The sequence below is a fragment of the Physcomitrium patens genome, chromosome 1 (genome assembly GCF_059467195.1).
Source record: "Physcomitrium patens ecotype Gransden chromosome 1, ASM5946719v1, whole genome shotgun sequence".
NCBI classification, from domain to species: Eukaryota; Viridiplantae; Streptophyta; class Bryopsida; order Funariales; family Funariaceae; genus Physcomitrium; species Physcomitrium patens.
In genome coordinates, this window is record NC_143410.1 from 3,561,844 (window position 1) to 3,573,722 (window position 11,879).

The 11,879-nt window shown below is 32.7% G+C and overlaps 1 protein-coding gene across 1 annotated transcript; it reads left to right on the plus strand.

The window, feature by feature from the left end:
* Positions 1–7,439: 7,439 nt before the first annotated feature.
* On the plus strand, positions 7,440–11,609 carry LOC141046245 (uncharacterized). Its single transcript, XM_073539086.1, has 6 exons — positions 7,440–7,498; positions 8,261–8,564; positions 8,751–8,813; positions 10,524–10,810; positions 10,976–11,382; positions 11,470–11,609. Exons 1-6 carry the CDS (start codon positions 7,440–7,442, stop codon positions 11,607–11,609), a joined length of 1,260 nt encoding a protein of 419 aa, XP_073395187.1.
* The last annotated feature ends 270 nt before the right edge of the window (positions 11,610–11,879 follow it).

Below are 11,879 nucleotides of genomic sequence, written 5' to 3' on the forward strand. Positions count from 1 at the left end.
CAAGGCCATCATTCAAAATGATGAATCTTAAAAAGTCAATCTAAGTAGTATAAAATATACACTTTTTTATGTTAGCGTATAGTCTTATATCTCTAAGTTTTTGTAACACACAAAAAATATGAAGTTTTTACTCTTTTATATTCTTAAAATAGATTAAGATGTCATCTAGATAGAAAATAATAAAATTATAAAGAAATTCTCAAAAAATATCATTTATTAGATATTGAAAAGCTATTAATGCATTTTTGAATTCAAAAGACATGACATTATAATCAAAATACCTATATCTTGTTTGAAATGTAGTCTTCCATTTATCTTTTTTTTTTAATGTATACCAAATTATATGCTCTATATAGATCTATTTTTGTATAAATATTTACTTAATTTATTTAATTAAAGAGTCTTAAAATCAAAGCTAAAGGATACTTATTTTTTTATAATGATCTTATTAAACCCTTGATAATTTACATACATCTGCAAAGATCCATTTTTTTCTTTACAAATAAGATAGAAGCTCATATTAGAAATTTTGAATGGTATATGAAGTTTTTAGCCAAGTTATATGCTAACATAAACCTCTAATATTTAAAATTTTATTCTAATTCTTAATAAGTGAATTAACTATGTAAAATTTTAGAAGTTATAATTATTAATTAAATCTTAATCAATTCACTTTTTAATTATTTTAAAACTTCTAATAATTAAATAAATATTTATAATTAATTTATACTTATAATAGTAATCTATTCTTAATATGTATGTCCAAAAAAAATCCTTTTTTTAATTCTTAATTTCTTTTTATTATTATTATTATTATTATTATTATTATTATTTTTATTTTATTTTATCTTATTATTTTTTTAATAAAATTTTATCTATTGATAAAAAATAATCTAAATATAATATATCATCTATAAATAAAATTTTATATATTAATAATTTTTCATCTAAGTAAATCATAATTCATCTAATTTAAATCTAATTCTATCCAAATGATTTGAATCATACACATAATTTTTCCTCTAAAACTTCAACAAGTTATTTTTATTAACATTGCCTATTTCTTGATGTTATAATTAATTTTTTTACTCAATGTATAGATCCCAGATTTTTTGAAAAAATGGATTTGGACAAAGCTTGAAAATGGCCACCTTTTTCATGTCGATTCGATTGTAAGAGCCTTCACAAAATATCTCTAATATCATTTGACCTTCAAATGATGACTAGTATCACCTCTTCCTTGATGGTTGTCTTTTCTTCAATGCAAATCTCTTCTTCTCTAATTGCTACTAACTCTACTTATATATGCTATAGATTGTGTCTAATTATAAATTACTAGTATAAAAATAGGAACTATCTACCAAGGCTGCATGAACCTTCACACCTTTTTACAAGGACTCTATCACCTTTGTACTTATTCTCCTAATAAATAATTATTTTTATAATATAATCTTAAAAAATAGGGGCGAAGAGCACAACAAAACAAAAACCATGACTAATATTGAAATATACCACATATTGGCAAAAGAAGCATGAATAAACTTTGTGGATTTAGATCAGCTATGAAAATTTATAAATAAAGAAAAGATGATCAAGCTCAATTTTTCTTATCAACAAGAAACTCCTCAATCACAAAATGCTACTTCTAGATTGATTCAAACTTGACAAGTCCTCGAATTATAAAGCTAAATTGAAATATTATAGCAAAAGAAGAAGAGTCAGCCAATTCCTTGTGGTCTATCTTCTACACCAACTATAGCATGAATCTAGAGATAACCAATTCTAAATATAAAATTCACTCCTCAACACAAGTTATAAGATGGCATCAATTAAAAATTTCTTGTAATTGGTGGTGTGAAGTGGAGAAAAGAAATAGTAAAAAAAATAAAAGAACAATACAAAATAATTGAAATAAATGAAATCAAGCAATTACTCAATCCAAAACTTCGTCTAATCTATTCATTGAGATTTTATCCAATTAAATATAAAAATTAAAAATAAAAAATAAATATATATATATATATATATATATATAGTTTTATCATTCTAATTATATAAAAAATATATAAATTCAAGTTACTATGAGTAAGTTATGAAGGTTTAAAAATAAAAAAAACAAAATAAAAAGTTAAGTTAATAATTTTTATCTCAAGGATAACTTGCTTAAGATATTAAGAGTTCGAGCCTCACCAAGGTTCACAAGTAGTGTATATAGGTGTCTAAGAAAGGCTACAAGGCCTTAGTCTTATCCTCCTAACTACCTTCAAGGTGCTACAACCCATATCGAACTTGTGCACCTCCTCTCTTACAAGATCTACACTTGCTGCTGATCCTCCTATTTTTTACTAGTAAAACCAATAATTTTGCATTTATGACTTGACCATGGTTTTTAAAAATACCCATCAGTCTAGGGACCTTTTTTGGCCTTTAATTCTTGCTCCATGTCTTCATAATGGCTCCTGAAAAGGTAAAATTCAATTTTACCAAAGTCATAGAAATTATTCAAAAAATTCCTAAAAAATTCTAAATAAATTCTAAATAAATTCTAAATTTTTTCAATGATTTTTTAATATTAATATCAGTTTGAGGCTATAATTTATTATCTTGATGATTTTTTATAGTAATAAAATAAATTTAAATCTACTATAAATCTTATTTTTTATATAACGAATTATGAGCAAGATAAAAATCTTATTTTTTTTTAGCTACTAACTGAAATTTATATAAAAATATTAATTTTTACATAAAAAATTTATATAAAAATCTCATACTTTTTCTAGCTACTAATTAAAATTTATAGTTTTTTATAAGTAATATATATAAATAGAAGGTCAATATAAATATTGACCTCAATAAATAATCCTTAGAACTCAATAATAAGTAAAAGATACTAAATCAACTAAGATAATTACTTGTAAGACTTACTAAGACTCCAATTCTACAACTTACATTCTAATTTTTTATTTGTCTTAAGATTTCTATAATATTTACCATATATTGTGGTTTTAAGCATTCTAAATAAATTTTTTTTATCCTAAAACAACTAATAGGTCAATTTATTGACTCATACATAGTGACCATTTGAGACAACTTGCAAAAGAAATGAACATAGAATTGACTGTGTAAAATTTGTTACTTAAAAAGTAATATGGCTATAAAAACTATCAATTATTTTAAGATTAAAATGAATCAATTATTGCTATTTTATATTTTAATTAAGTTGGATTGATCTAGCTTACTACTTTAGAATAACAAAGGACTTAAAATCTATACTCACTAAGACTTTTAAAGACATGAAAATACTAGAATTTTTTAAAAAATTAATATTTTAGAATCTTCTCCCATCTGAGAAGAGTATAACATCAACCTTATAAGGCTTATATATCCTATGATTTTTTATTTTTGGTATTTTCTATATTAATACTAATTTATTGAGATAGCTTCTTTTTTCCATTTGAATTCAAATTTGGGACTTTTCATTAATAATTCCTCACTTGACTAAACATTCTATAACCTTTGGATGGTTAAACAAGACTAAACTACTACTTCTTAATATCCACCAATTTTTATTTATTTATTTATTTTTATTTTTTAATTTTTTTAATGACGTATTTTTTTTATTTACTTACTTATTTATTGTGAAGAAGTAAATTAAATAGAAGAAAAATTAAATAAATGTATTAATTAATTATTTTAAATTTTAGGGTTTTATTTTCCTAAATTCTATCTAATTTTGATAATTTTCTGTTAAAAGAATTGAATAAGAGTGAATTTAAGGATGAGCTATTTGATCATGTGTATGATAAAAATCACATTCTATATTCTTTACATCTATTTTTTGAAGTTCTAGTAGAAAAAACTTTTTTGTTAAAAGTTTGTAATCAAACTAAATTTTTTGAAAAGACTTCTTTGACCAGATACAGTTTCAATGATACGGCATCAAATTTGCTGGAAAATCTAGTCTCCTAGCATCTTATAAAAGGACCAACATGCTAGGCTTAAGGATTCTAATCTTGTGTAATTTTTCAAAGGTAATTTTTCTACTTCTGTGAATTGCCTTTGTATGTTGAGTACTTCATCTACTTGCTTCATCTAGATTTTTTATTTGTTTGAATCTATCAATTAAAGACTATTTAATTAATAATCTTTTTGTCAATGTAATATAAAGAGAAGAAATTTCAAATTCAATTGATAAAATGGCTTCTATGCCATAAACCAAGGAGAATGGAACTGCTTGGATTACTATCTTGAATATATTTTTATAAGCCTATAAGGTCATAGGAAGTTTTGTATCTCAATCTTGTTTAGATGTTATCATTTTTTTTTCTCAATATATTAACCAAAGTTTGATTGACTTATTCCATATGGCTATGGGTTTGAAGGTGATAAGGAATAGACTTTCTATAATCAATTTTAAATTGTGACATCAAGTCTTCTATCACCTCATTCAAGAAATATTTTTTTGTATCATTGTTGTTCTCGCTGTGTTCAAGCTTCAATATATCAAAGTAGTTGAACTAATAGAGGTGGGTTCGAACACGGGAAAAGACTGATTATATGAATTGGGTCTGTTAGTGTCACAATTGACTATATTCTAGCCATCTAAAATCAATTATCAAACTACAAAATACCAAGGCTTACTACTTTTGTCTTAATTCAACACATAATCCATTCTACGACTATCATCTCAACAATACTTCCATATTCTTATGAATTCATCTCTTACTTACTCTCTTTGTAGTTTATATATATTTAATTACTAATCTCTAGCTTACTTATTATATTCAGTTTCTGAATTCATCACATAGAATTCAATATCTTCACTTAACACATTACAATTCAATAATCTCAATTTTCAAGTTTCAACAATACTTCTTTCAATTACAATTCTTCATAAGCAAATAATAAAAGTAAAGAAAACAAAGAGGTAGCACCAAGCTTACCTCGGCTTACGACTCTCATAGTATGGCCCTGTAGAATGTATAAATGACTTTTTTGGTTCGTTATCGATTAAATAGTAGTAATGTTGGGATTTAGATGAATGGTTAGTTCGATTAGTTGTTAATAGTAGGAAGTTAGGAACATATGTGGTTAAGAAGCCAAAGTTTCATGACTTGTGGAATCTGCTGAATGACGATTTATATTTTGGTAGGATAAAGAGGTTGAGGAAGAAGGAATGAGGGCCAGACTGTGATAGTCGTGAGCCAAGGTAAAGCTTGGAGCTACCCTTTTGTTTTCTTTGCTTTTGTATTTTTCTTTAGTATTGGATTTAAGAAAAGGATTGCTAAAACTGTGATTGAGATATTAAAAATTATGAATTCGAATTAATTAATTTGGAAAAAGAAAGTGTGATTGTGATAATAGAGATTATTGCATTGTGATAGTAGCACTAGAAGATTGAATAAAAGTAAAGAAATTGAGAATTGAAGTACTGTGGAAAGAGATTAAGCATCTTGTAGATGTCAGGAATGTCAGTGATATTTAGTAGCTGCAGGGTAGTGAACGATTGTAGAGATTGTGAAGGGATTGAATTGAGATGAGGAAGAGAACTTTGGAAGTTTTAGATAATTAATACATAATCAATTGTGACATAACATATCCAATTCATACAACGAGACTTTCTCCGAGATCGAACTCACCTATACTGATCAAATATCTTGGTGTTTTGAGTCCGAGTCAAACGACGATTACATTTTTGGCGCTGCTGCCGGGATTGACAATAGTATGAAATGTTAAAGAATTGATGGTACAAAAGACGAGATCGAAGGAGTATGAGCGGTGATTACGACTATGATAATCACAGAAGGAATCAAAAAGTAAAGAAAAGACAGTAGCGATTTTATTTCAGAAATTTATTACGACAACAACAAGAAGGGATTCAACGTAAGAAACGTCGATGGAGTTGGATAAAGCCGTGGCTGCATGCATGTGCGAGTATTCGAGCATATCCAAGTTCTAAAAGAAGTACAATATTGCACCATTATATACCATTGGAGAAATTACCGCGAACGCTTGTAGGGGATACCGCGAGTAACGAAGCGTCAGAGTCAAGTTCAGTAATTATAAGAAGTTTAAGTACAGAAGAATTGAATAATAGCGATAGTTTACAAGAAAGAAGAGTGAGCAAATATCAAATTGGAACAAAAAAAAGAATTCATATTAATATAGCAAGAAGACCAGCGCAAGCACCAATTGCAGAAGAAGCACCCGCAGTACCAATAGCGGTACAGATGGGAGCAATTGGAGATCGCACCACCAGCATGGCTCCATTACCCACGTTTAATGGATGGCCGGGTTCTGATCCTGATCAACACCTGTCCCAATTTTTGACAGCGTGTGTAGGCAATAATGGCAGAACTGAAGATGTCTGGCTGCGATGGCTGCTAGCGACCTTAAAGGATACAGCATTTGAATGGTATATTCAACAACTAGTGGGACAATTTTCTAATTGGGAAGCATTGAAAAATGCTTTCTTAACTCATTTTTGACCAATAGGATTCGAAGATCGTCTTTGAGAAAATTTGCTGAACAGTAAAATATTTTTAGGAAAATCGATGTAGTCGTATTATGGCCGAGTTGTAGATATATTACGTAAATGGCCAAACAATCAAATGCCAGACGTGTTTATATTGTCAATAATAGTGAATGGGTTGCATCCCCCAGAATTGAAGATGTTTGTTAAGGAGTCTCAACCAGTTACGGTAGCTGCCTCCTTAGCACGTACAAAGATGTGGGAGGAGTGCCATTATGATCAACTGTTGATGGTGGGAACCACAATGATTCCTAGTATAGGAAATCAAGTTCCAATGACTAATATGATGATAGGGAGCTACCCACGAATGATTGCGCCTAGTATGGGAAATCCCAATTCTCAAAGAGTAGTTAATGCCACTCCTTTGTAGGCGATACCACCCGTGGCAACTTATCCTTTGCCGATGGCATATCGACAACCTGAAGTACCGATGAATGCAACAATTAACGATTCTAACGAAGCTCTATTGTTAAATCTAACAAAGAAAATGGAAGAATTAGCCATGCATATGACTAAAGATAAAGAGAAAAGGCATAAAAATTCTAATATGAGACCTAATGTATGGTGTAACAACTGTAAAGGGCAGGGACACTTTGTTACGGAATGCCCCTCGCCTCATCAGAAGATGGGACAGTGTATGTATTGTGGAGGAAAGCATAACATTGCCAATTGTTGGTACTTACTAAGACAACAAACAATGATACAACCAACTGTATGGGATGTAAATCAAGTGCAAACAGGAAATATGAGTGGATGGAATGGAAATAGAAATAATAGAGTGAATCATGGTTTTGGAAATTTCCAAAATCCTAACTATAATCAGCCCTACGAGACCAATATGCAGAATGGTGGCCAAAATCAAATGAGAAATCAACCATTGAAGCCAATACAACAGACCAATTCAGCAATGGCGACAACTAGTCAACCTGGATCCTTTACTGCACCAACATGGAACCGACCTGGAAGGTATGTCCCGACGGAGACTCCCAATGTACCTGACGGGACAGAAAGAAAATCAGTTCGTTGTTTTTGATGCCGCCAATTGGGTCATTATGCAAGTGATTGCAACAACCCAAGATTTGTCAAAGAATACGCACCTCTTTGCGCAAATTGTAAGCAATCTGGTCATTACCACTACCAATGTAATGTGCTTTTTAATCCAAATAGTAGGGACCAGCACATGACATCAACAGTGCAAATTATAAAAGAAACAAACAAACCACAGGAATCACCGGTACATCAGGTAGAAGCGATTCACGCTGTATTGACAAGAAATCAGCAAAAAGGTAAAGAACCAATTCAAATATTGGAGAAATCGATACCAGCCCCGGTCAACAGACCAATACCAAAATCTGCTCCATTATTGGACGAAGCGTCACCGTCACATCCCAATTCGACCAATATATTGGCGCGTCTACCAATTTCACAAGTACCAATATTACACCAATACGGTGGACAGTTGCACCAGTTAAAGGATCCAATTTTCAAGGAGCAGTTGCAACCAGAAATCGAGGAAGTACCAATTCCTGATATTGAAAGTACCAATATACGGGGACCGGGATCCGAAATCCGTAAGAAAAAAAAGACATTGGGAATCATGACCAATATGAAATCCTATGATATTCTGAAGGATTTAGGTTCAATTCAACCAACAATCACAATAAAGCAATTATTGGCAGTAGCACCAGAATGCCGTAACACCTTAAACTCTTCTTTGATTTGATGAAGAACTGGTCAAAAAGAAATTCGTGAAATAAGTTTGAATCTGGATCCAGGCGCGCCGACTATTGATGTATCAATTGATGGAGTATTAGTTCAGGGTGTACAAGTGGATGGCGGGGCTAGCGTTAACCTCATGAATGTGGATACAATGGAAGAATTGGGATTTGACCAATTAATACCAACTATGGTTGTTTTGCGAATGGCAGATTCAAGTCGAGTCCGACCTATGGGTACTTTACGAGGAATTGATACAGTTGTTGTGGGGATTACATACATAATTGATTATATTGTATTCCGATTGCAAAGCACAGTATTGTCATATCTAATTTTGTTGGGTCGACCGTGGCTATATCAAGCTGAAGCTCGGAACGATTGAGGTCGTGGAACGCTAACAATTGGAAAGGATAAGGATAAAATAGTGCTCCAAATGCATCCTATCTAGTATCGTGGAGAAACTCAAATTACCAGTTCAGAATATACATCGGACTGCAAACAGGAGTATACGGAAGAAGAATTGGTTGTTTCTAAATCAAAGGCTGTCGAGGCACGGAAAGTTGCAGTACAAAATAGGAATATTTATCATTGTGGAAGACCAGGAGAATATTTTGTTCCTCCAGACGTTATTGATGATTCAGATCATATGATTGCACACTGGATGTAGTGAAGAGATGTTAATCAAGTTGGTGCTATAGATCCCGAATTGGAAAGCTCCAATTTGTCGGAGTTTATGAAAGATCCCGAAACAGAGCAGAAGATTACCGCTGAAGCTCTTAATGGACCAAAGTGTCAATCAATAAATCTAGGTACAAAGGATAATCCCAAATTGATTCAAATTTATGATGGTATAACGGGTAAAACTAAAGAGCTTTGGAAAGATTATTTTATAAAACATAAATCAGCTTTTGCTTGGTCTTATAAAGATTTGAAGGGTATTCCAGCTGAAGTTTGTGAGCATCGAATAAAATTGGAGGACACGGCTACACCAGTACAACAAAGGCAACATTGACTGAATCCTAAATATTCGTTGATGATAAAGGAGGAATTCGATAAGCTTCTGGAGGTACAAATTGCAAAAGAGGATCAATTAAAGACTACGTTTACTACGGATTGGGGAACTTTTGCTTATAAGGTCATGTCTTTCGGATTTTGTAATGTGCCAGCTACATTTCAGAGGGTGATGATGCAAGCATTCTAAGATGAGCTACGAGTTTCAATGGAAATCTTTTTAGATGATTTGTGCACATTCAGCACCAGAGAAGAACACTTAGACAAATTGGGCCGGTGCTTAGGCAAATGTGCTAAATTTGGAATTTCTTTGAATTCAGAAAAATATAAATTTGGGATATCCTCAGGAAAATTATTAGGTCATATCGTATCGGAAACAAGTATCGCCACCGATCTGGATAAAATAAAAATTATACTAGAATTCAAAATACCCGATACAATGACAGGTGTTCGCATCTTTATTGGGCATGTTAGCTATTATCGATGTTTTATTTATCTATTTACTATTATTTATATTCCATTGACAAATTTGTTGAAAAAGCAACTACCAGACAGCCTCGAACCAATTTGGACCAAGGAATGTACAGTTGCATTTGAAACATTAAAACAAAAATTGGTTTTTGCACCAATATTAGTTGCTCCTTGTTGGACAAAATCTTTTGAGGTTTATGTTGATGCCTCTAATATTGCGATTGGTTCGGTATTGAGCCATAAGGATGACAAGGGCCACGATCATCCTATTTATTATGCAAGCCGTCAGTTGGTGGCTGTCGAACGGAATTACACTACAACTGAGCAAGAGGCTTTGGGAATGATTTATTCCGTCCAAAAGTTTCGGCATTATCTTCTTGGATATAAATTTGTCTTCCACGTGGATCATGACGCTTTAAAATATATGATTAACAAGCCCTAGTTGAGTGGCCGCATCGCAAGATGGATATTACTTTTACAAGAATTTGATTTTACTATTAATGTACGGCTGGAGAAGTCGCATGCCAATGCGGACCATCTATCGCGACTGTCCAATATATTAGGAAATGAACCCATTTCTGATGCATTACCTGACGCTGAGTTATTTCTTGTCGACCTAATTACGCCGGAATATAGCAAATTGATACAGTATTTGACTTTTCAAACTTTTCCTTTCCATTTTACAGAGAAGCTTAAGAGAAGATTGGTTTTGAAAAGCGCACCTTATACTATGATTGGCGAAACTTTATATAAACAAGGAAAAGACGGTATTTTACGCCGTTGCGTTTATCAGAATGAAGCACGCACTATATTGGAAGGATGTCATTTGGATAGTTGTGGTGGACATTTTAAAGGCGACAACCCAGCACGCAAAGTTTTACAAGCGGGATATTGGTGGCCGACACTGTTTGCGGATGCTCACCAGTTTACACGTCGTTGTGACCCGTGCCAGCGAATTGGTCGTCCTATGGGTACATCCGCGATGCCGTTAGTTCTATTTCTGACACAGACACCTTTTGAAAAATGGGGTATTGATTTCGTGGGCCCAATTGCACCTGCCTCTCGCCATGGACAAAAACGGTATATATTGGTTGCCACGGACTATGTTACCAAATGGGCCGAAGCGAAGGCAACAAAATCTGATAGTGCTAGTGATGTAGCCACATTCTTATATGAAAATATTATTACATGGTTTGGCTGTCCAAAAGAATTGGTCAGTGAACGAGAAACCCATTTCATTAATAGTACAATTGAAGCATTGACTGCTAAATATGAGATTAAACACCGCAAGACGACACCGTATCATCCCAGAGCAAATGGCCAAACAGAAAAGACCAACGGCATATTATGTACAATTATCACCAAGACAATATCTGGTGCAAGTACGGATTGGGACACTAAATTGTTTGCCGCCTTGTGGGCATACTGTACTGTATATAAAGTTACGACTAATGCCACACCCTTTCAATTAGTTTATGGTCAAGAAGCAATATTACCTATCGAATTCAAAGTTCAAAGTTTGCACATTGCACTGGAGGAACAATTGGGGGATACGGAGTCGTTACAAGTTCATTTCGCACAATTGGAGCAGTTGGATGAAACTCGAACCAATGCCCTATTGAGACAGGAGGCCACTCAAAGGCGACGGAAAAGTTATTATGATAGTAAATTAAAACCAAAATTTTTTATGCCCAATGATTTGGTACTGCTTTATGACAGTCGTTTTAAAAATTTTCCAGGAAAATTTCATATTTGGTGGCATGGGCCGTACAGAGTCATTGAGGGTTTTCCCAATGGCTCAGTCCAATTGGAAGACTTTATGGGTGCTAAATTTACCACGCGTATAAATGAGAATCGACTACGTCTGTATGCTACATAAACCCGGGACGAGTTTTATATCGGTGGGGGGGGAGAGAGAAAATCAATTTAGTATTGAAGTGACAGCGCAAGAGTTGTGATGGGAAGAGAAGAGCGTGTGATGATGAGATTATGGACAGGTTGAGTGAAGGTGAGGCGTCAGGAAGACACTAATAGGATAGGTTGTTATAGGCCTGTTAGGTTAAGTCATATCAGGAGGAGAACCAGGGTAGAAGTTAGGAGTGGGGCTCTTGGCTGGCATTGTTTACATTACAATTTCTTGATTCACATT

Excerpts from the sequence above, each read along its gene's own strand:
- LOC141046245 (XM_073539086.1), top strand. The coding sequence starts at position 7,440 with ATGGCGACAACTAGTCAACCTGGATCCTTTACTGCACCAACATGGAAC. Across the intron at positions 8,814-10,523 it reads TCGAGGCACGGAAAGTTGCA|AATGAAGCACGCACTATATT; the intron begins GTACAAAATAGG and ends TGCGTTTATCAG. Across the intron at positions 11,383-11,469 it reads CACTCAAAGGCGACGGAAAA|GAAAATTTCATATTTGGTGG; the intron begins GTTATTATGATA and ends AAAATTTTCCAG.